General features: G+C 66.9%; 5 protein-coding genes across 5 annotated transcripts; 3 read left to right on the top strand and 2 right to left on the bottom strand.

The window, feature by feature from the left end:
• Positions 1–2,876: 2,876 nt before the first annotated feature.
• Positions 2,877–4,082, top strand: EMIHUDRAFT_221254 (hypothetical protein; the record flags this gene model as incomplete). Its single annotated transcript, XM_005756801.1, has 4 exons — positions 2,877–2,920; positions 3,151–3,346; positions 3,526–3,623; positions 3,803–4,082. The coding sequence occupies 4 exons, from the start codon at positions 2,877–2,879 to the stop codon at positions 4,080–4,082; spliced, it is 618 nt and encodes a 205-aa protein (XP_005756858.1).
• Positions 4,083–4,235: 153 nt separating this feature from the next.
• On the bottom strand, positions 4,236–5,750 carry EMIHUDRAFT_221253 (hypothetical protein; the record flags this gene model as incomplete). Its single annotated transcript, XM_005756800.1, has 6 exons — positions 4,236–4,439; positions 4,623–4,751; positions 4,874–5,032; positions 5,168–5,405; positions 5,478–5,641; positions 5,709–5,750. The coding sequence occupies 6 exons, from the start codon at positions 5,748–5,750 to the stop codon at positions 4,236–4,238; spliced, it is 936 nt and encodes a 311-aa protein (XP_005756857.1).
• Positions 5,751–13,026: 7,276 nt separating this feature from the next.
• On the top strand, positions 13,027–14,753 carry EMIHUDRAFT_439216 (hypothetical protein; the record flags this gene model as incomplete). Its single annotated transcript, XM_005756799.1, has 7 exons — positions 13,027–13,045; positions 13,253–13,533; positions 13,612–13,661; positions 13,815–14,081; positions 14,244–14,341; positions 14,437–14,484; positions 14,568–14,753. Coding segments are annotated over exons 2-7 (930 nt in total), but the record flags the coding sequence as incomplete, so codon positions are not given.
• A 4,165-nt stretch (positions 14,754–18,918) lies between these two features.
• On the top strand, positions 18,919–19,140 carry EMIHUDRAFT_69213 (hypothetical protein; the record flags this gene model as incomplete). Its single annotated transcript, XM_005756798.1, has 1 exon — positions 18,919–19,140. A coding segment is annotated over one exon (222 nt), but the record flags the coding sequence as incomplete, so codon positions are not given.
• A 2,943-nt stretch (positions 19,141–22,083) lies between these two features.
• Positions 22,084–23,277, bottom strand: EMIHUDRAFT_221248 (hypothetical protein; the record flags this gene model as incomplete). The annotated part of the gene is made up of 2 exons (XM_005756797.1): positions 22,084–22,258; positions 23,096–23,277. The coding sequence occupies 2 exons, from the start codon at positions 23,275–23,277 to the stop codon at positions 22,084–22,086; spliced, it is 357 nt and encodes a 118-aa protein (XP_005756854.1).
• Positions 23,278–23,654: the final 377 nt, after the last annotated feature.

Genomic DNA, 23,654 nt, shown 5'->3' with positions numbered 1-23,654 from the left:
ATTTCTCCTGCCCGCGATGTCTGCCCCGCCCCCCCCGCGCCGCCGCTCGCGCCGCCTCGCCCCCGCAGCGACCGCCGCGCCCTCGCCAGACACACCGCCGCCAACCCGCCTCCTCGACCCGCGGTTTCTTTGTTTTTGATTCTTTGGTTTTGTATGATGTTGGCAAATCAGTCTGCGCTAGTCGCATTTAAGAATTCTTTTGCGATAAATTTCTTTTCCTCGCATGTCCAAATCGCCGCGCCGCCGCTCGCGCCGCCTCGCCGCCGCCTCCGCCGCCGCGCCCTCGCCAGACACGCCGCCGCCCACCCACCTCCTCGACCTCCCCACGGAGCTCCTCGCGCGCGCCCTCTCTCGCTGCGATCCTGCCGACATCGCTCGCGTCGCGGCCGTCTCGCTCGCTCCTCTTCCACGCCTCGCTTGCGCTGGAGGGCATCCGCTTGTGGGCGCAAGAGCGCGGCTTCGAGCTGCCGGCGCAGCCCGAGGGCGAGGGCTGCGCCGTGCGGTGGCTGTGCTTCGCCGCGCTGCTGCGCGAGTCCAACCCGCCGGCGAGGGCGGCGGCAGGCGAAACGCACAGCAGCGTCTTCATCGACGGCGAGGGGCGGCTCTCGTCGTGCGGCACAGAGTACAAACCAGGGCTGCTCGGGCACGGCGAGGGCGTGACGCGGCTCAACACGCCGACCCGCCTCCCGTCGACGCTGGGCGGCGAGCGCGCTGTGAGCGTGTCGGCTGCAAGCCGCCACAGCCTCGCCCTCACCGCCGACGGAGCTGTCTGGAGCCGTGGCCGCGGAGTAGCCGGTTGCTTGGGCCACGGCGACGAGCAGAACCAGCTGCTGCCGACGAAGATCGAGGCCTTGGCTGGCCAGCGCGTCGTCGCTGTGTCGGCTGGGGCCACTCACAGCCTCGCCCTCACCGCCGATGGCGCCGTCTGGAGCTGGGGCCGTGGAATTATTGGCATGTTGGGCCACGGCGACGGGCAGCGCCAGCTGCTGCCGAAGAAGATCGAGGCCTTTGCTGGCCAGCGCGTCGTCGCCGTCTCGGCTGGAGATGCTCACAACCTCGCCCTCACCGCCGACGGGGCTGTCTTTACCTGGGGCTTTGGAGCCCACGGCCGGTTGGGCCACGGCGATCAGCAGCGCCAGCTGCTGCCGAAGAAGGTCGAGACGCTGGAAGGGCGGCGCGTCGTCGCTGTGTCGGCGGGAAGCGACCACAGCCTCGCCATCACCGCCGACGGCTCTGTCTGGAGCTGGGGCTATGGAGACTGTGGCAAGCTGGGCCACGGCGACGTGCAGGACCAGCTGCTGCCCAAGAAGGTCGAGGCCTTGGCTGGCCAGCGCGTCGTCGCTGTTTCGGCTAGAATGTCTCACAGCATCGCCATCACCGCCGACGGCGCCCTCTGGAGCTGGGGCCGCGGAGCAGCCGGTCGCTTGGGCCACGGCGACGAGCAGGGCCAGCGGCAGCCAAAGAAGATCGAGGCTTTGCTGACCAGCGCGTCGCCGTTGTTTCGGCTGGAAGCAGCCACAGCCTCGCCATCACCGCCGACGGCGCCGCCTTTACCTGGGGCAAGGGCGAGGACGGCTGCCTAGGCCACGGAGAGGACCTGTCGAACCAGCTGCTGCCCAAGAAGATCGAGGGATGCGACACTTGCGACTCTTGAGGCATGAGGGGTCCGCAGCAGTGAGACGAGCGCGCCGGGCCCGCGGACCGGGCAGATTGCGGTTTGGCCTTTCCGCTTTGGGCGTTTGGGCGGGGGAAAAGGTGGAGCGCTAAACCGCCACGGCCCCGAGGTTATCGAAAAATATCGTGTGACAGGAGTCCGAAGTCGCGCTCGTGCGGCACTTGAGGCAAACCCCACTTTGGGACCTATTTGAGGCGGTGTGACGGCACTCACAGGGCACGGGAAGCTCTCCCGCCGTGTCTGCGTGGCCCGCCCGACCCGCGGGGAACGGCACGCGCCCCTCCCGGCGGAGCTGGGTGCGGCAGACGGGCCCACGGGTCGGTTCCGGGCCGATTTGGGGCCGTTCTGTGTAGACTAGGTCCAGCCCTGGGTGGCGCAGATCTGACGTTTTGTATCTGTAAGTATAAAGATGAGAGTGAGGTTGAACCGGACCCAATCAAAGTCGGCGGGTTTCCAGGGGGGGGGGTATGACGAAAAACGGCGGGCGCATTTGGGCACATGACTGGGAGAACTCTGTGGTGGACCCGCTGGGCGAAAGGAGCTCGCAGACCGTTGCAGCCTCACGATGGCATCGAGCGGAGCGAGTGCGAGCGCGGCGGCCAAGCAGCGGCACCAGGAGAGCTGCGAGCTGACACGAGCGCGCTCGTCGATGCGGCGAGGGGGCAGAGGCAGATGCCCGAGCTGATGCCAGAATTTGACCTCAGTTAAAAATCTCGCCCCCACGGATGATACTTTTTGATTTTTCTAGCCACGATCGTCGCCCGGGCCCGTGAGGCCATGGGAACGCCCTCGGATTGTACAGCACCCTCCACTAGCCACAACCGTGGGCCCTCAACTGCGTATCGGTGTCGCCGCAAAATAGCCTTCAGACGCTGTCTCGTCGTTATAATCGGCCAATCTGGCCCCTCTGCCACAAGTTTTGCTTTGGGACGCACCGCAGCACGGCGGAGTCGAGATCCGGCGCGCAAACATCAAAAGTATCATCAACCGGGCCCGGCTAGACCTGCCACCGGAGAGACGTGTGAGTGTTAGAGTTGTTTTTGTTGCCACCGGAGGCGCGCAAAATGGAGGCGATTTTGTGGTGGGAAAGCGCAAGATGGCCAGAACGGGGTGTGTGTGCGTGCGCTCAGGTTGTGCCGCGACTTCACAGCCTCCGCCGTGAAGCTTCCCAGCACGTTGAGGGCGGACGCTTTTCGGCGCCATGGTTTTGGCGCAGTGCTTCGCCGGCTGTCATCCCAGTCCATGGTCGCTCCACAACGATTCCCAGGCGTGCCCGCACGCTCCTCAGGGGAGTGGGCACGCCTCTTGCTATCCTGAAGCGCGCGTCAAGCCCGCTCGACCGTGAGCTTGCTCAGCGAACAGTTTTTCAACAGACGTTGAGTGACGGGCGTGAATCTCCCACACACTCGCCAACTCCTGACTGAGTAGGCCTAGTACCCACGTGATAGCCCCACTGATCCATCCCATGCGATCAGGCGCCGCTCGGACCCCATCTTCGAGCAGGATTCCTCGCGGCAACACAACTCGGCGCTCTCGATGTGCGCGCTAGGCAGTCTCAACGCCGATTACTGCCGAGCGCGCACGACTCGTCGGCGTACCGGCGTGCCGCTGGCATACTACGCGACGGTGGAGGCGCGTGGGCTCGCTCAAAAGGCATGCATCTGTCGGAGAGTGTGCCGCAAGACCTGATGTGCCTCTGCTCCAGGTGTGTGGCAGTTCGATGGATCCAGCCCAGCGACCTCCACGTGACGATTGAGGACTGCTCTTCCCCTCCGGCCGAGCCTCCAGTCCCTGCCACCGTGCACTGGCGCCAGCGAGCTGCATTTACATCCCGCACGCGCGATCGGCAGTCGAGTTACAACCCGCAGCTGTGCTGTGTGCGCGCGCACTCGAAACGTGGTTCGGCGATCTCTCGGCGACCACTCATCGACTCGCGCTCGGACGCGAGGTGCGTGCTCGCCTGCCTCCCCCGGGAAGGACACGGCCATTTCCAGCGAGATCTGTGGAATCATCCTCACCACCCTGCCCTCACGCCACCCAACCCGTCCGGCTGCTGCCATACTGGGACGTGAGTGCAATATTTGTGCTGCCCTCGCTATCCCGACGCGTGTGCTCCGCTCCCCGCAGGCGAGGATCGCCGTCGCGCACCAACACGCTTCGTCCGGGAGGCGCGCGGCGCGACCCGCGTTGCGAGAGCGTCGGCGGAGCCCGCGTGCCGGCCCTCTCTGGGACCGCCGCCGGGGCCGAGAGGGCGCAGATTCGGCCCCCCAGGGTCAAAGAGGGCGGTTCTGACACCGCCAAGCGGTGCTTTCGTGGACCCCACGAGCTCGCGTTCATCCGTGCAAAAATATTTATTTACCCGCAGTTCGCCTCAAGTGGTGCGGTTCCGCGGAGCTTAGACTCGTGAGAAGACTGAAGGAAGAACACTTATACTCGCACACGAACGCGCACTCTCACTGTGTGCTCTCGAGACGCAAAACATAAACATAATGAGGTCAGTGGACTAGCGCCACAGGCACACCGCCGCGCAATACGACCGTCCTCTCCCGGCTCAGCGCCCTCACTCCGCCCGCCCGCGCTTCGGCGGGCGCTTCTCGTCGTCCGCCCCCTTGCTCGCCGCCCGCTTCTCGATCGCCTTGCGCGGCACCGGCCTCGCCTTGTCGGCGATCACGCCCGCCGCCTTGAGCTCGTCCCGGATCTTGTCGGCGGTGGCAAAGTCCTTTGACCGCTTGGCCGCCACCCACGCGTCCAGCCGCGGCGCGAGCTCCGCGAGGAGCTCCTCCGACGGCGCCGCTCCGCCGCCGCCGCCGCCGCCGCCCCCCTCGCCCTCGTCGGAGTCGGCCTCCGCCTCGGTCGGCTTGCCGCCGCCGGCTCGCTTCGCCTTTGGCTCGCGGCGCGGCGTCTTGCGCTTGCGCTCCTGCCGCTCCGCCGCAGACGAAAGCGGCACACTCGCCGCAAAGGCGGCGCGCAGCTCCGCCTCGAACCGCCCATCCGCGGGCCACTTGCGAGAGCCGCGCTCCGTCTGCAGCACAAAGACGACGGTGTCGTACGGCGACGCACGCAGCGGGTCGGCCCGCTGGTGCGACGCGCCTACCGGGGAAGGTTCCGAGAAGTTTCGGGGGCGGCTCACCGCGCGGCGGGCCTGGGCCGGCGCGACGCGCCGTCGCAGAATCCGTGGTCTGCGGCGGCGACGAGGACCGCCCTCCGCAGGAAGGGCGAGGCGGAGAGGCTGGCGTGCGCGCGCGTCTCCTTCCAGCCCGGCATGACGAAGGCGAAGGAGAGGGGGGCGTCGGCGGCGGCAGCCGCGGCGAGCAGCTCCTCGACGCGCGCGGCGGCGGCGTCGAGGATGGCGTGCACCTGCTCACAGCCGGAGGCGTGAAGAGGCGCTGTTCACACCTGAGGAAGAGGAGGAGGGCGTGCACCTAGGTCGCAACCGTGTCACGCTCTCGCGGTCATCCCGGCGACGCGACCTCGGGCGGGGAGGCGGCGCACAAAGGGCGGGTTGCACGCGCAGGAGCCCGAGGCGAGCTGCGCCGGCTTGAGGCGGAAGAAGGAGCCGCTGCTCCCGAACGCGCCGTCGACGTCCGAAAAGCCGGAGCCGAACGTGGGCAGGTAGCAGTTGAGTGGCGAGGCGAAGGCCTCGAACCCCACCCCAAGCCTCGAGGTGAGCACGCGCCACACCGCCGGCGCGATGGCGGCGTGGAAGCCGTGTCCGCGCAGCGTCTTGTACCTATTCCGGGAGCGGGGCGCGGGCGTGGAGCGGGCGAGCCGTGTGCAAGCCGCGCCCGCGCGGCGTCCGCACCGCAGCAGCAGCGCAAAGAGCCGCTGGTGGAAGGCCGCGCGCGGGTCGGGCGTCGCCTCCGACGCCTGGGCAGACAGCCGCGCGCCGGCGACCTCCGCCTCGATCTCCGCGCCTCCGGGCGATCCCTCGGTGGACCACCAGGCCGGCGCCTCAACCGCGGCCGCCTATTCACAGCTGCAGGTGTGAAGAGACGCTGTTCACACCTCTGCTCCACCAGGCCGGCGCCTCAACCGCTGCCTCCGCCTCTGCCTCCGGCGCGCCCTCCGCCGGCATCGCACGGCGGTGGAGGAGTGCGAGCTTGGCGTACGGTGCGTGGCCAACCTTAATTAATAGTTACTTAATCGTTAATTCGTTAATTAATTAGAGCTTGGCGTACGGTGCGTGGCCAACCTTGACGAAGTGGCGGCCGCAGCGCAGGTCCACCGAGTGGCGGTGCACCTCGATGTCCAGCGGCGGCAGCGACGCCGCCTTACCCGACGCCGCCTGCTGCCGCTCCTTTGCCCGCTTCTTGGCGAGCGTCGCCGCCTCGGCCTTGAGCTCCAGCGCGATCGCGCGCGCGTCGGAGAGCATCAGGCCCTGCATCATCAGGTCCTCGGCGAGGGCGGCCGCCGCGTCCTTGCCGCCCGTCGCGGCGCCCGCGCCCGCGCCCGCGGCGCCGCCGGCGACCGGCCCACCGCCCGCCTTGTTCTCCTTGCTGGGCTTGAGCAGAGGCGCCGCGCCGGGCAGCACCGGGTGGCCGGCGCTCTTTGGAAGGAGGCCATCCTCCTCCCACTTGGCCGCCCAGCGCCAGCGCTCAAAGGTGAGCGGCCGGACGGGCCGTGGGAGCCGCGACGCGCGGCAAAGCTCGTCGAGCTTTGCTCGCAGCATGTCGGAGGCGCGGGCGACGCCCATCTCGAGCGCGACGGCGGGCGCCGGCGACAGAATCGCAGAGCGGTCGGCGCGCAGCGGCCTCGCCCACTTTGGCGGCGGCGCGTTCACGTCACAGAGGACCGGCTCGCGGTTCAGGCGGCCGGGCGCAGCGCTCGCCGCCTCGCCGGCCCCAGTCGCATCAGCATCAGTGTGGAGGTGGCGACGGAGCTCCTTGGCCTTCTTGGGCTTCTCAGCAACCATCACACGATCGTGGGCAAGCGGAGGAGGGCGACGTGGCCGTCGGGTGGGGCCGCAGATAAAAGAGCTTGTTTTGCGTCGCTCGCGGCCGGCGGACGTCCCATGCCGCGACGGACGTCCCCTGCGAGGAGCGAGGCAGCCGGCTGCAATGTCGACATGGCCACGACCCAACAGCTGCCTTCCCGGGTGTGTGGCTCCTCACAGAGGCCTTCACCACACGAAGTGCCCGAACTACGGGTGCCCGAACTACGGGGGCAGCACGCCAGCGCACCTCGCCGCTGCCAATGGCCAGGTCGACTCGCTCCGCTTCCTCGTCGAGCAGTGCGGGCGAGAGGTGCTGATGGCTGCGGGTGCGGACGGCTGGACGCCACCGCACCTCGCCGCTTACAATGGCCATGTCGACGCGCTCGGCTTCCTCTTCGAGCAGTGCGGGCGAGAGGTGCTGACTGCTGCGGCTGCGGACGGCTGGACGCCAGCGCACCTCGCCGCTTCCAATGGCAATGCCGACGCGCTCCGCTTCCTCGTCGAGCAGTGCGGGCGAGAGGTGCTGACTGCTGCGGCTGCGGACGGCGAGACGCCAGCGCACCGCGCCGCTACCAAAGGCCAGGTCGACGCGCTCCGCTTCCTCGTCGAGCAGTGCGGGCGAGAGGTGCTGATGGCTGCGGATGCGGACGGCGGCACGCCAGCGCACAGGGCCGCTTACAATGGCCAGGTCGACTCGCTCGGCTTCCTCGTCGAGCAGTGCGGGCGAGAGGTGCTGACTGCTGCGGCTGCGGACGGCGAGACGCCAGCGCACCGCGCCGCTACCAAAGGCCAGGTCGACGCGCTCCGCTTCCTCGTCGAGCAGTGCGGGCGAGAGGTGCTGACTGCTGCGGCTGCGGACGGCGAGACGCCAGCGCACCGCGCCGCTACCAAAGGCCAGGTCGACGCGCTCCGCTTCCTCGTCGAGCAGTGCGGGCGAGAGGTGCTGATGGCTGCGGATGCGGACGGCGGCACGCCAGCGCACAGGGCCGCTTACAATGGCCAGGTCGACGCGCTCGGCTTCCTCGTCGAGCAGTGCGGGCGAGAGGTGCTGACTGCTGCGGCTGCGGACGGCGAGACGCCAGCGCACCGCGCCGCTACCAAAGGCCAAGTCGACGCGCTCCGCTTCCTCGTCGAGCAGTGCGGGCGAGAGGTGCTGATGGCTGCGGATGCGGACGGCGGCACGCCAGCGCACAGGGCCGCTTACAATGGCCAGGTCGACGCGCTCGGCTTCCTCGTCGAGCAGTGCGGGCGAGAGGTGCTGACTGCTGCGGCTGCGGACGGCGAGACGCCAGCGCACCGCGCCGCTACCAAAGGCCAGGTCGACGTGCTCCGCTTCCTCGTCGAGCAGTGCGGGCGAGAGGTGCTGATGGCTGCGGGTGCGGACGGCTGGACGCCACCGCACCTCGCCGCTTACAATGGCCATGTCGACGCGCTCGGCTTCCTCTTCGAGCAGTGCGGGCGAGAGGTGCTGACTGCTGCGGCTGCGGACGGCTGGACGCCAGCGCACCTCGCCGCTTCCAATGGCAATGCCGACGCGCTCCGCTTCCTCGTCGAGCAGTGCGGGCGAGAGGTGCTGACTGCTGCGGCTGCGGACGGCGAGACGCCAGCGCACCGCGCCGCTACCAAAGGCCAGGTCGACGCTCTCCGCTTCCTCGCCGAGCAGTGCGGGCGAGAGGTGCTGACGGCTGCGGCTGCGGACGGCGGCACGCCAGCGCACAGGGCCGCTTCCAATGGCCAGGTCGACGTGCTCCGCTTCCTCTTCGAGCAGTGCGGGCGAGAGGTGCTGACGGCTGCGGATGCGGACGGCTGGACGCCAGTGCACTGGGCCGCAGACAGCGGCCAGGTCGACGCGCTTCGCTTCCTCGCCGAGCAGTGCGGGCGAGAGGTGCTGACGGCTGCGGCTGCGGACGGCGGCACGCCAGCGCACAGGGCCGCTTTCAATGGCCAGGTCGACGTGCTCCGCTTCCTCGTCGAGCAGTGCGGGCGAGAGGTGCTGATGGCTGCGGCTGCGGACGGCGGCACGCCAGCGCACAGGGCCGCTTTCAATGGCCATGTCGACGCGCTCGGCTTCCTCTTCGAGCAGTGCGGGCGAGAGGTGCTGACTGCTGCGGCTGCGGACGGCTGGACGCCAGCGCACCTCGCCGCTTCCAATGGCAATGCCGACGCGCTCCGCTTCCTCGTCGAGCAGTGCGGGCGAGAGGTGCTGACTGCTGCGGCTGCGGACGGCGAGACGCCAGCGCACCGCGCCGCTACCAAAGGCCAGGTCGACGCTCTCCGCTTCCTCGCCAAGCAGTGCGGCAGCGAGGCGCTGACGGCTGCGGATGCGAAGGGCGCCACGCCAGCGCACGAGGCCGCTGTTAATGGCCATGTCGACGCGCTCCGCTTCCTCTTCGAGCTTTGCGGGCGAGAGGCGCTGACGGCTGCGGATGCGGGCGGCAACACGCCAGCGCATATTGCAGCACCATGGCGATGGCGCTAAGAGGTTCCTCTTTTCCGCGCCCCCCCCCCCGCAAGGCGCGCGATACACACACACACACACACACACTACTCACACTTTTGTGTGTCTGCACTTGTGCGTCTTGGGCCTGGGACCCCTTTGCTGAGAGTGAAGGGCGATAGCACAGCGCTGTGCTTGTTGCTCGCTGCCCGACCCATGTCTGTATGGCAATCGAAGCTGCCTTCCCCACTACCTGCAGTTCACTCGTCACCTCTCCGTGCGCCTAGTCGGCGCCGAATTCTTTTTCAGGGACAGCGCCTTACTGCTCGCCGTTAGGTGACTGCTCTGAACACCACGGAGCAGCTCCGGCATGCGGCGTCTCCTCGCCGGCCCCTGGCTGGCGCGGCAGCTCCTCCTCGCCGCCGCGCGGCCCGTCACCGTCCAGATGACTTCGTCGACCGCCGTCGATCCGGGCCACGCCGCTCCCGACATGGCCGCCATGGTTGCGGCCGGCCATCTGAAGCACGACAACTCCGCCTGTCTGTGCGTGTGGGACGTGGACCGCACCTTAACCGGCGAGCAGGGCTCCTCTGTGGGCGCCGGCGCGCCATGTCCAGACAACAGGCACATGACGGGTGTGGTCGACACCGCCTACGGCGGCGGGACGCTCTCCCTTTCGCAGCTCTCCCTCAACCTGCACACCACCTTCTGCGCCGCGTGCTACATGGGCGTCATCTCCTCGGGGCCCGTCTCCGGCAGCGGCTCGTCCGAGAGGTACACCATCGTCCAGAAGCTCCGCGCGGTCGGCCTGCTGGGCTTCGGCGAAGGGAGGACCGACCCGCACCCGCCGTGGAGTGACGCGCACCCGAGCTCGCCGCTGCGGGTCAACGTGCCCGAGGGGAGCAAGCAGGACGAGATCGTCGAGATCCTCGACTGGTACCGCTCCGGGGCCCGGGGCCGCCGCGTGGTCGACCCCTCCGAAGAGTGTCTAGGAAGTGTCTTCGACGTGTCCGAGAAGCGTCTAGGCCGCCGCGTGGTCGACATCGCCGACGACCGCGTCTTCTTCTTCGACGACAAGGCGGGGACGCTGCCGTATAGAGACTAGTAGAGACTGCTGGAAGCCTGGAAGAGTAGCGTGACACGTCCTCCGCTCACGCCTCGCGTCTTCTTCTTTGACAGAGGGCTCGTCCCTGTGCATGACACGTCCATGCCACGTCCCTTCTAGGCTTCGAACGTCGAGCCCTTCGCCGCGTCGCCCTACAACGCGCGGCAGGTGTGTGGCGCGTGCCAGCGGAGAGGCTCTCTCTCTCTCTCTCTCTCTCTCTCTCTCCCTCCCTCTCCCTCTCCCTCTCCATCTCCCTCTCCCTCTCACCGCCCCCTCTCTCCCGCACTAGCTGAGAGACTCGCTCTCCCGAGATCAGCCGAGGCGGACACCTGGCGTTGACTGGAGCTGCAATCAGGTGTCGTGCGCGAGCAGAGGCTTCACTAATTACTTAATTGATGAATTTTAATCGATCAGGTGTCGTGCGCGAGCAGAGACGCGATGTACGACCCGAAGCGCGGTCTCTGCGGCGGAAGGTCGGAGGAGGCGCGAGCCACCTACTGGACACCTCCTAGACACCTCCTGGACACCTCCTAGACACCTCCTGGACACCTCCTAGACACCTCCTGGACACCTCCTAGACACCTCCTGGACACCTCCTAGACACCTCCTGGACACCTCCTAGACACCTACTGGACACCTCCTAGACACCTCCTGGACACCTCCTAGACACCTACTGGACACCTCCTAGACACCTCCTGGACACCTCCTAGACACCTCCTGGACACCTCCTAGACACCTACTGGACACCTCCTAGACACCTCCTGGACACCTCCTAGACACCTACTGGACACCTCCTAGACACCTCCTGGACACCTCCTAGACACCTCCTGGACACCTCCTAGACACCTCCTGGACACCTCCTAGACACCTCCTGGACACCTCCTAGACACCTCCTGGACACCTCCTAGACACCTCCTGGACACCTCCTAGACACCTCCTGGACACCTCCTAGACACCTCCTGGACACCTCCTACACACATCCTAGACACCTCCTGGACACACCTGCTCCTAGACACTTCCATGACACAATCCATGACACCTCCATGCTGGAGTATGCGGCAGAGAGGTGTGAGATGGGCCATTGCTGATGGTCGACGGCAGAGAGGTGTCGGATCATGAGCTTGTGCGAGCCGAGGGCCTGCAGATGGCCGGCGGACCTTCTCCCCTAGCTCCTCCCACTCGGAGATCACCCGAGATCACGCCCGAGATCGACGCGAGATGTGTAGGTGCGGGCGATCGACGGCGTCTTTCTCTGCGGCCAGACCGCCGACGTGCCCCGCACCGTTAATAATTATTAGTTCATTAATAGTTAAGTAGTTAATTAATTAGGCCAGACCGCCGACGTGCCTCGCACCGCTGCTTGGCGCTCCTCCAAGCCTCCCTCCTCCGGAATCGGGGGATGCGGCTCCCAGGGCCACGCCGCCTGCTGCCTCGCCCTCATCGCCCGCTGCCTTGCTTGTGCGGACCCTCACCTCCCAGTCACCTCCTAGACACCTCCCAGTCACCTCCTAGACACCTCCCAGACACCTCCTAGACACCTCCCAGACACCTCCCAGTCACCTCCCAGACACCTCCCAGACACCTCCCAGACACCTCCCAGACACCTCCCAGACACCTCCCAGACACCTCCCAGACACCTCCCAGACACCTCCCAGACACCTCCCAGACACCTCCGAGACACCTCCTAGACACCTCCTAGACACCTCCTAGACACCTCCTAGACACCTCCTAGACACCTCCTAGACACTTCCCAGACACCTCGTAAACACCTCCCAGACACCTCCTACACACCTCCCAGACACGTGTCCTGCTTGTGTGCGGCCACCCCTTCTGGCGCACGTGCGCCTCGTCACGCACCCCCCGGCCCCCCTCCCAGCCTCCCCCCCCCCCTCCCCTCCCCCTGCCCCCCTCCCAGCCTCTCGCCCTCCCCCCGGCGCACAGGCATGACCTGCAAGACAGAGGCAGACTTTTGCGCCTCGGCGCCCGGCACGCCAGGGTGCGAGCGGTGGGCGGGGAGCGGCGGCGGCGGTGGCGCCGCCCCTGTTGCCGCCACCGCAGCTTCTCTCCCGCCAGCAGCAGCCACCGCCGCCTCCGGCACCCCCACCCCCACCCCCACCGCCCCCGCCGCCTCCGCCTCCGCCGCCTCCGCCCCCGCCTCCGCCTCTGCCCCCTCCGCCTCCGCCCCTGCCGCCTCCGGCACCCCCTCCCCCTCCCCCTCCGCCGCAACCCCATGGCAAGGCCCCGCCTGGCTCCGCCCGTGGCCACCCCCTCCGCCCGAGCCGGGGTCAGTGCCGGCGGCAACTCATGCGCATGCGGGCACGGTCGCTGCCCCGGCACGGACGGCAGCGACGAGTCAAGCCGCCGCCCCTCCCCCTTCCGCCGCCCCTCCCCCTCCCGCCTCGCGCCAAGTCGGAGCTCCCCGCACGCACACCGGTGGCGCTCGCGTCGACAGCCACTAATTAATTAATAGCTAATTAAGAGTTAATTAGTTAATTAATTAGGTGGCGCTCGCGTCGACAGCCACCTCGCCAGCGCGGGGAGCGGGGTGACGCTGGTGGCGGTCCGCGCAGCGACCGTCACTCACCCTCCTCCCCCGCCGTCGCCGCCCCCCGGCGCCCTGTGCCCGGGAAACAGCCCCACGTCGTGCGGCGAGGCGGTGTGGGCGCGAGTCGTGTGCCACGGCGGCTCAACTCATAATTAACAGCTAACTAATAGTAAGTTAGTTCATTACTCAGGCGCGAGTCGTGTGCCACGGCGGCGGCTGCTTCTCGTGCGGGGAGCGCGTGACCTGGCTGGCGGCTGATTAATAATTAATAGTTCATCAGTAGTTAATTAGTTAATTAATAGGAGCGCGTGACCTGGCTGGCGCACGCCGGCGGAGGAGGCGTGACCGAGGCGCGCCCGCGCCCAGCACCCTGACACCTCCGCTACACACTACACGGCCAGAGGCTTCTCATCGGAGACCGTGCAGCAGCGCGGGGCGACACAGTCTCGCACCCGCGTCCAACACCGCCGCCGCCGCCGCCGCCGCCGCCGCCGCCGCAGGCGTGCAATCGCGTCGCGCAGGACTTCCCCGCCCAGTGCGGCGGCTGCTATAGCCCAATGCACTTCACCGCGCCAGCCCTGCAAGGCTGCTGCGTATACCCGTCGCCGCCGCCGCCGCCCCACCCGCTGCCGCCGCCATCACCGCTGCCGCCGCCTCCCCACCCGCCGCCGCCGCCGCCCCCGCCGTTGCCGCCGCGCCCGCCACGCCCGCCGCCGTCCCCACTCCCGCCCCCTCCTCCGCCGTGGCCTCCCGGCGCCCTCTGCCCCGGTGGGAGCCCCACATCGTGCCAAGGGGCGGTCTGGTCGACGCCGGCGTGCAGAGGCGGCGCTTGCTTCTCGTGCGGCGCTCGAGTCAAGCGGCGACGGCTTAATTAGTAATCACCAGTTAACTGATGGTGAATTAGTCCACTAATTAGGCGCTCGAGTCACATGGCTCGCGAGCGTCGGCGGCGCCGAGGTTGCGCAGGCGCGAGTCGTGCTCTGACTCTCTCTCTCTCTCTCTCTCTCTCTCTCTCTCTCTCTCTCTGTCTCTCCCTCTCTCTTTCCCCGCGCCGCAACACACCGAGCAGGTCCGGAAGAGCGTGTGTCACGGCTGCGAGTCTCTCTCTTACTTTGGTAGGCGTGCAACCGCGTCGCGACGGAGTTTCCGGCCGAGTGTGGGGGCTGCTTCAGCCCGTTGCACCGCACCGCGCCGGCGATCGAGGGGTGCTGCCTGTACCCGCCGCCGCCGCCCCCGGCAGCGGCGCCTCTGCTGCTTCCGTCTCTGCTGCTTCCGCCGCCGCCGCCGCCGCCGCCGCGAGCCCGTCGGCCGCCGCGCACCAAAGGCGTCAGCAGGAGCAAGGGGGGCGATCTGTGGGCGCCGCCTGCAGCTGCGGTCCGCGGGGAGGCTACCAGATATGGGGAGATCTAGGGAGATCTAGGGAGATCTAGGGAGATCTAGGGAGATATAGGGTCCGCGGCGAGGCTACCAGTCTCCCTGGCGCTCGACCAGGCGCTCTCTCCGCCCGACACACCCGCGGTCACCCGTCGCTGCACACCCCGCTTGTAGGCCGGGGCGTGCAGGGCGGGGGGAGGGGGGCGGGGCACCTTCACCGAGGCGTGGGGCGTGCGCACGCACGAACAGTGCCGCCAGCGCTGCGCGTCCAGGCAGCCCCGAGATACCCAGCCCGAGATGACCCGTCCACGCCAGGTCCTCTTCCACGCAACGGCGCTCGCTGATGCCCGCCCGTTCTCGCGCGCAGCTCGAAGTGCCTCGGGTACGAGTACGCCGAGGTCGGCAGCTATCGCCGGTGCGCTGCAAGCACTGCACTGGGGCCAAGCTCGCACCGCGCGCACGCAGCCTTGCCCGCACGCGCGGCTCTTGTGAGACTAGGTGCGAGCTGCACGCTGCGACGCTCGTCGCCACAGCGCCAGGAGTGAAGGGCTACGTGTGCTGGACCAAGCAGACTCCAGCGCGTCCCTGAGAGAAACACACGGCGGTCCTTTAACCGCCCATATGTGCCATATATCCACTAGATTTGTGAGGTATCGGTCTTTAAATCAGTTTTTACAACCGGGCCGAGGTGCGAGAGGTGTGCAGGTGGCGACGCTCTCTCCCGTTCTCCGATACCGGCCCTCACTTACATAATGTGCTTCAGCTCAGAAAGATACGGAGATTGTCAGCTGGTGACAGCCAGTCCGTTAGTTAGCGTTGCATGTGCATGCGCATGCTACATGTGATATGCACTCTGTCGCTTCCCATGTAATCAAGTGATTCTTCTGCAGGCCGCAATTCGCACATCCGTCTGAGGCTTGTCGTTCGTGAAATCAGACGGAGCACTTTCTTGGAGCACTGGGAGATGATCAGAAAGAAAGAAAACAGAGAGAGGGAGGGATGGGGGGGAGAGAGAGAGAGATCTTCTCTTGGGATGGGAGAGCACGGCACGCCGCCCCCCCGGCCACCACACGGGGTTTTTAAGGAGGTAATCATCGGCCCTCTGTGGGTTTCTTCTTTCGGTGTTTATGAATTCTTCTTTTTCGTGCCAGTCTGTGTGCGCGCCAGTCCCGTGTTGTAAAATGCTTCTTTCCGTCCTCGCACAGGAGTCGCTTAGGCGGCTCCCATGGTGTATCTGTGTTAGTGCCAGTGCCTCCCGTGACGAAAAACGAACACACACCAAGCGCTAAGCGTGAGAAGACACGAGTTCGAAATTCGTAGGAGCATCTGCGCAAATTGAGCCCGCTCAGGTGTGAACAAAAATATAAGGGTCGAGCAGGTTCCGAACTGGGGATCTCCCGCCAGCGGGAAGGCTTCAAGCAAGAGACCGCTCGGATTGAACGGAGGTCTCAGATCGGGAAACCTATGTAGCATACCGGAGGAATTAGACACCACAGATACGCACACACCGACCCCCGAAGTGCCAAGAAGGACGTCATTAGTACGAAACCTCAGAAGGCCATGGGCGCCGAGAGAACATTCCCCCGAGAGGACAAAAAGAAAGTCGACGCACCCCCTCCTTGCGCAGTGCCCTCGCTAAGTGTCGCCGTAATCGGGGCACGCTATCCTGTGCAGTCAGGGCAAGCGGGGGCGAGGCGCAGTCCCTCTGGTCTATACTGGTGTGGTTCTGTCCCTAGTCTCGGAGGGGGGCAAAAAGATAAGAATATCTAATTTGTTAGTGCCAGTGCGCGCCAGTCCCGTGCCTAGTGTCGTGCGAGGGTCGTAAACTTCTTCTTTCCTGCCAGTGCGCGCGCGAGTCCGCCGCTGCCGAGCAAGAGAGGGCGCGGGGGCAGGAAGGATTGCTGTACAACGAGGAGATCAGACAGCGCATAGGAGTCATTCTGATCCTGAAAACAAAAAATCTCTCTCTCTGATCCTGAGCGAATCAGGGTAAAATTCTAGGAATCGCGGTCCCTCGCGGCCGCGTGACGCCGCACCAATGGCGCGCGGTGCCTCGTCCGCGAGCGCCGTCCAGAGCTGCACCGACAGTCGCTGCAGCACAAACGGCATCCATTCGCGCGCCGACCACGACGCCTGGTCGTACTGCCACCATGTGAGCTTCCGGCCCGCCACCTCAGCCACCCGCATCACGGCATCAGCAGCTCCTCCATCCACCGCCCCCGCGCTCATGGCGCCGAACTCCTCGAAGAGCAGCGCCTCCACATGACACTTCCCCTCTGCATCAAAGTACTGGCCCTTGACAGCCTCAACCGTCCCGATCCCCGTCCGCGGGTCCCACCTCCCCACCCACCCGCGCCTGTCCCCGCCCTCCACGCCCAAAACCGTCTCTCCAACTACCTCAGGTATCGGAGTTATGGCACACTTAAGAGCTGTGAACGTGAAGAGAGTGGTACCAGAACTGTGGGTCGTTGCGGCACGCATGGGGGGCCTCCCGGACGTATGATCCTAGCCCAATACGTCCCACGGAGCACATTTCGATTTTTGACAGAATTAAATGCACTGCCCCCGCACGGTACTAATAGTCGTAGTTTTGGCACCGCTGCCCTTCACGGCACCACACCGCCGCTTGACAGCCCGGGATTAGCCTAGCAGCGAGTGGGCATCGCCTGCCGGTCGGCTGGGCACGAGCCAAGCACTTGGGCGGCCGTCAACCGAGTCCGAGCGGCGCCTGAGGCGGGTGCCACGGCGTCTGCACGAAGGCGTGGCGGGGTGAGGAGCCAGGAGTGGTGAACACCTCCCCGTCGGGCGCGCGGCGCGCCGGATGGCCCGCCGAGGCCGCCGCCGCCCCGGCGGCGGCGATGGGGGCGGCGGGGCCGACCCGGCCGGCGTTTGTCGGCTCCACCTACAGAAGAGCAGTCTCTGTGGGTCGACGATACTAACTCGGTAGTAACGCGGAGCGGTGCTGTGCGGCGCCGAGTTGTGCGCGAGGCGACCTCCTGATGCTACCTGAGCTGGCAATGGATGCCACCAGGACGCACGGCTAGCAGGAGCCAGTCAGGCATGCCCTGCTGTGGAGCAGAGCCGGCTGGCGCACCGGCGATACTAACTCAGCGCGCCGCGAGAGGCGAATCTGGGCGACTTTGGAGGCGCAGTTCTCGAGCTTGCCGTCGACGATTGATGTCGGGTAAATTGTCACTGCCGTCGGGGAAGGTCTTCTCTCAGCAGGCCGAGCGCCGTGGCCTGGCTCGGCTCGCCGCGAACGCCGCGAATTTATCAGTGCCAAAACTCACGAGACCTCGATACTAACAAAGACTACGATACTTGAGGTAGCGCATATCTTTCCTGCCCAGTGGAGCCCATGAGCGGCGCCATCAGCCCGACCTTGCTCGCCGAGCTGGCCAAGGGCGACCTGGCCTCGCTGCGCGCCCTCCTCTCCGGGCGGACGCGCGGCCCGGCGCTCACGGCCCTGCTCGACGCGCGGCTCGAGGCCCAGAACCACTTCACGCTGCTGGTCTACGCCGCTTGGTGCGGGCAGGCCGACGCCGTGCGGCTGCTGCTCGAGAGCGGCGCGAGCGTGGGGGCGACGACCGGCGGCGGCTCCACCGCGCTGGCCATCGCTTGCCAGAAGGGCCACCTTGAGTGCGCCCAGCTGCTCCTCGAGGCCAGCGCGGCGGTCGACCAAGCCAAGAACAACGGTGCCACGCCGCTGTCCATCGCGTGCCAGAACGGCCAGCTCGAGTGCGTGCGGCTGCTCCTCGGCGCCAGCGCGGCGGTCAACCAAGCCAAGGACGACGGCGCCACGCCGCTGTACGTCGCGTGCGAGAAGGGCCGCCTCGAGTGCGCCCGGCTGCTCCTCGGGGCCAGCGACGCGGCGGTGAACCAGGCCACGGAAGGCGGCTTCTCGCCGCTGTACGTCGCGTGCTGGAGCGGCTACCTCGAGATCGCCCGGCTGCTCCTCGGGGCGGGCGCGGCGGTCGACCAAGCCACGGAATACGGCGTCACACCGCTGTACATTGCGTGCGAGAAGGACCACGTCGACGTCCTCCGGCTGCTCCTCGAGGCTAGCGCGGCGATCGACCAAGCCAGGGGCGACGGCACCACGCCGCTGTACATTGCGTGCCAGAAGGGCCACCTCGAGTGCGTTCGGCTGCTTCTCGAGGCTAGCGCGGCGGTCAACCAAGCCAGGGACGACGGCGCCACGCCGCTGTACATTGCGTGCCAGAAGGGCGACCTCGAGTGCGTTCGGCTGCTACTCGGCGCCGACGCGGCAGTCAACCGAGCCAAGGACAGTGGCGTCACGCCGCTGCACATCGCGTGCTACCATGGCCACCCCGCCATCGTGCTCTGCCTGCTGCGGGCGGGCGCAGACACAGCGGCGTGCGATGCGAGCGGCAAGACGGCGCTGCAGCTGGCAAAGGAGGAGGGCCACGGCGAGTGCGAGCGCGCACTTGTGGCGGCGGCGAGGGAGGCGAAGAGAGCGGAGATTGAGGCGAGGGTGGCGAGGGCAGTGGCCGAGAGGGCGGCGGCAGAGAGGGTGGAGGCCGAGAGGGCGGCCGAGGAGGCTGCGGCGGCGCTGCTGGCGGAGGAGGAGGCGGGGAAGTGCCCCGAGGAGAAGAAGACGGCCAAGAAGAGGGGCAAGAAGAAGAAGCAGGGCGGAGGGGGCGGCGCTGGGCCGTCGCAAGAGGCCGAGGCGCCGGCAGAGGAGGCGGCGGAGGAGGCGGTGGCGGCGGCGGAGGAGGCGGAGCTGGCGGCGGCGCTCGAGGAGAGCGCGAGGCTGGGGGAGGGGAGGCGGGCGGCGGAGGCGCAAGGGCCGTCCTCGGCCGCAGAGGCGCCGGCTCCGAGGGAGGAGGAGCCGCCGGCCGACTTCATCTGCCCGATCACGACCGAGCTCATGAGTGACCCGGTGATGGCGGCGGACGGGCATTCGTACGAGCGGTCGGCGATCGAGCGCTGGCTCGCGACCAAGTCGACGAGCCCGATGACGGGCGAGGCGCTCGTGCACACCTTCCTCGCCCCCAACCACACGCTGCGCCGGATGATCCGGGAGTGGGAAGAGGCGAACGCATGCTGAAGAGCGCAGCGCTTGCGCCGCCCGCCACCGTCGGGCCGTCGGCTCACACTCACACCGTCCCGTGACTAGCGGACTACGCGCCCTGAGAGGACGGCGACCTCGTTGTGCATGGAACAAAAGTTAGAGTCGGTGTGCGTGAGCGAGACGACGCGGCGGCCCTGCGCAGTCCACATACTGTACGCCCGTGCGGCTCCACCGCCTGGAAAAGTCCTACTAGCTGCGCGGCGTTTTTTATAACTTTTTCGGCTGTCGCCCCTTTTATTTACCTTGCTACTTTACCATCGGCGCGTGTCCCTCTCAGCACCTCCAACACGGTTTTAAACCCTCGCCGCCTCGCCTCGTCCTCGGGCGTGTGCCCCCACCGATCCTTGAGCGAGCCAATCGGGCGGCGCAACGACCTCAAAAGTGTGCCTGCCAGCACCGGCGAGCCAGCGCACGCAGCGATGTGAAGCGCCGTACGGCCGTCGTAATCGCACGCGGAGGGGAGGGCGCCGGCGGCGAGGAGGGAGGCCAGCAGGCCGGCGTCAGACGTTGCAGCCGCGTTGCAAAGCAGCGACGCCTCCTCGTGCTCCGGCAGGCGCAGCGTCGCGCCCAAGCGCTTCAGCGCCTCGACGCAGCCTCCGTGCCGGTTGATCGCAGCCTCGTGGAGCGGGGTCCGCCCGAACCTATCGACCGGCGAGACGTCGCACCCCTCGCCGGCGAGCAGCTCCACCATGTCCACGTGCCCCTGCGCTGCGGCGAGGTGCATCGCGGTCCTGCCGTTCGTGCAGGGGTGCGGTTAGGACCGCCGCTCACTCAAAAAGGGGGCGCGTGCGGACGGGTGGTGCGCAAAATGATACGGCGGCACCTGCCGTCGTAGTCGGGCGGCACCGACGACGCGTCGACCGTCAGCAGGAGCCGCTGCACCGGCAGCAGCAGATTCTTTGCGGCGAGGTCGCAAAGAGTCGTCGACAGCGCTCGCTCGCGCTTGGCCTTTTGGCCGCGCAGCGCCGCCGCCAGGGCGCCGCACCGCTCGCCGAATGCAGAGACGGCGGCGCTCTCTGCGGCGGCGCGCTCCACCGCCGCGTCGGAGCCGGAGCGGCTCCGCCCGCTCGACCAGCGCCGCCGCCGCGGAGGCGACGGCGGAGGGGGCGTGGCGGCCTGCTCCGCGGCGCTCTGCCCCCACGCCTCGGCGCGCGAGATGAGGCGCGCGAGGATGCGGCGGCCCTGCGCCGGGAAGGCCTCGAGGAGGGCGTCGCGGTCGGCGTCGGTCAGCTTGAGCGCGCGCGTGAGGCTGGTGATCGCAATCTCCCACGGCATCGCGAGGCCCGAGAAGAAGGACCTATGGTGTAGCAGCGGGACTGGTACAGCTGGAAGGCCACTCGGCGTCACCTCTGCTCCTGACACGGGCCAGACTCTGCTCCGAGCACGGATCCGGAAGTGTCTAGGAAGTGTCTAGGAAGTGTCTAGGAGGCCAGACTCTGCTCCGAGCACGGATCCGGCGCCGCAGACGTGCACAGCCACGCCCTCCACCACCACCTCCGCTCCGCCGTCCACAACCACCCACAAGTCCTGCGCCAGGTCGCCCGGCTCGAAGACGCGCAAGCCGCTCATGAGCATCAGCTCCTCCGCGCGAGCAGCCAGCGCCGCGACGAAGCGCGCGTCGTCGCCCTCGCCCGCCGCGGCCAGCAGGGGGACGCGCGAGAGCAGCGGGAGGTGCCTCGTGTTGCGCGCCTTCTTCGTGAGGAAGGAGGGGAGCTTGCGCTCGAAGGCGGAGGCGTCGACGGTGCCAGAGACGTGCTGCAGCCACAGGTACGCCTTCATGCTGCGGCGCAGCGGCGGGGGCAGGCCCGTGCTGCGCACGTACCTGCCTAGCATCAGCAGGTCGCGCCGGTACGCGGCCCGCTCCCCGTCGCCCCGCGTCGCGAGCATGGCGACGGTGCCGATGATCCACGCGGTGAGTGCGAGGTTGGCGAGCATGTAGGCCGTGGCAAACAGACGCTCGCCCGTGGTCTCTGGCGAGTAGTCTCCGTACCCGACGGTGCAGAGGGTCGTGACCGCCTAATGAACTATTAATTGACTTTTAATTATTAATTACGCCCCCGACGGTGCAGAGGGTCGTGACCGCCCAGTATATCGCGAGCACCCACTGCTGGCCCCAGCCCTGCGCGTCGCCGAGGCCGTGCTCAAACATCTCCTCGCCCGGCGCGGCGAGGTACCAGATCGTGCAGCCGCCGACGTGCGCGTCGAGCAGCAGCAGGAGCGTGAACTTGATCGCGAGGAGGCCTCCGTACGAGAGCCGCTCGTCGAGCTCGAGCTGCCAGAAGAGCGCAGAGAGGCGGCGCGCGCGGAGGAAACGCAGGTAGGCCAGCAGTCTGATCGAAGTCAGCGAGTCGACCGGCGCTGCCGCCAGCAGGTCGAGAAGCAGCCACTTCCGGCAATAGCGCCGCGCAACCGCACTAGGCTGCGACACGACCTCGCCAGTAGTGGCTCGCTCGTACGTCAGGACGAGCGATACGAGCACGTCCAACGAGAAGAAGAGGTCGGCAGCGTGGCTGGCGGCGGCGAGCGGCGGCGACCCGTCAAAGAAGGCGAGTTGCAGCGGCACGGCCATGAGCGTCGCCACCGTGCCGAGCAGCGCCACATAGCGCCACGCAGCGTATGCGGCGCCCTTGTGGCTGATCGTCCAGCAAGAGCCGGTCGCAAGTGCACTCTGACGTGAGCCCGGCACCACGACAGCATCGCTGTCGAGGAGTGGCGCGCGGAGGAGCTGCTGCTGGCGGGACATCGTGTGAATCAGGAGCGGCCCGGAGAGCGTAAAGAGCAGGGGCAGAGCGATGACCACTTGCCGGCATCGAATGGTTCCGCCATCGAATGAGAGGGGTGCAGGAAAAAAGAAAAAAACGAGCCTTCTTTTCCTCGTCTGCCCCAGCCGCAGGCCGCAGCCCGCAGCAAGGGTTCAACTCACTTCTTTGCGAGCGTGACGGCAAGCTGCGTCAACTCCTCCTTGAACTCAGCCAGCTGGTCCTTGAGCTCCTCGTGCTCAGCCTTGAGCTGCTCGTGCTCAGCCTTGAGCTGCTCGTGCTCAGCCTTGAGCTGCTCCTTGATCTCAGCCTTGAGCTGCTGCTGCTTCTCAGCGCTAGCCTCGAGGGCAGCAAGGCGGCGACCTGGGTTTGACGCAACGGTAGAGCCAGCGACAACCAGGTCGCCGCTGATGACGACGGTGCCGTTCTTGTACACCGTGAGCGCATCCTTGCGGTTCAAGTCGTCAGTGCCAATGCCCACTCGAAATGCGGCGTCAGCGGTAACCCAGGAGGTCGTAGAGGGAGAGCCGCCGAGAGCGTTGTACTGCCCCACAACTGTCTCCGCCAAGCTTTCTGCCGTCGTGTAGCCGCCCATGGCGGTGCTGTAATCCCCCGAGGCCGTCGTAAATTCGCCCATGGCGGTGCTGGACCACCCCGAGGCCTTCGTGAAGGCGCCCATGGCGGTGCTGTATTCCACCGAGGCCGTCGTGTTGCAGCCCATGGCGGTGCTGTAATCCCCCGAGGCCGTTGTGTAACTGCCCATGGCGGTGCTGTATGTCCCCGAGGCCGTCGATTGGTTGCCCATGGCGGTGCTGTATCCCCCCGAGGCCGTCGTGTTGAAGGTCATTGTGGTACTGTATTCCCCCGAGGCTGTCGTGAGCATGCCCATGGCGGTGCTCTGATACCCCGAGGCCTTCGTGCCCTCGCCCATGGCGGTGCTGAACATCTCCGAGGCCGTCGTGCTGTAGCCCATGGCGGTGCTGTATTCCCCCGAGGCCGTCGTGAAGGCGCCCATGGCGGTGCTGAATGTCCCCGAGGCCGTCGTGCTGTAGCCCATGGCGGTACTGTAATCCCCCGAGGCCGTTGTGTTGTAGCCCATGGCGTTGTGGATATCATCCCCCGAGGCCACACCGCCAGCAGTGCCTTGCGAACTTGTTGGAGCCGCAGCGAACAAGTTGCCACGGCCAGGACGAGCGGCTTGGAGCCCTTGGCTGTTGGCGCTGCCCAAGGCGAGGACGAGCAGAAGGCAACAGAACTGCGTCATCCTTTTATCGGCCTGCGAGCGGGAGGGGGCAGGCGGTGCGAGGCCGAGGGGGCGCAGCGCTGCCTCGGGCGGCAAGCGAGCGCATCGCATGGTGGGAGTGGCGCGCGGGCGCGGCGGGGTCCGTGAGCAACAGGCGTCGCGGCGGCATATGGAACCCTGGGCCCGTCGGGCGACTGAAACGCATATTCTCTCTAGGTCTCGAGGTGAATACGGTTACACATTTACTGCATGTGTGTCTTGTGAGCTTGTTTGTGTCTGTGTGTCGTTCGTGCGTGTCGTCATCATCTGTCTCGCGTCCACCCATACCGCGTTGGTGTCCAGTCCGAGCCTGGCTGTTCTTCACCTTTCTACCTACCTACTACTGCAGGATGATCGGACGAACAAATTCTTTTTCTTTCTTGTAAAAAGAGAAATCGCCCCCACGGCACCGAGTCGACACTCGCAGCCTGTGCTCAGTGATGCTTCGA

Source organism: Emiliania huxleyi (genome assembly GCF_000372725.1).
Source record: "Emiliania huxleyi CCMP1516 unplaced genomic scaffold EMIHUscaffold_95, whole genome shotgun sequence".
Lineage (NCBI taxonomy): Eukaryota > Haptophyta > Isochrysidales > Noelaerhabdaceae > Emiliania > Emiliania huxleyi.
This window is presented reverse-complemented; position numbering and strand designations above follow the sequence as displayed.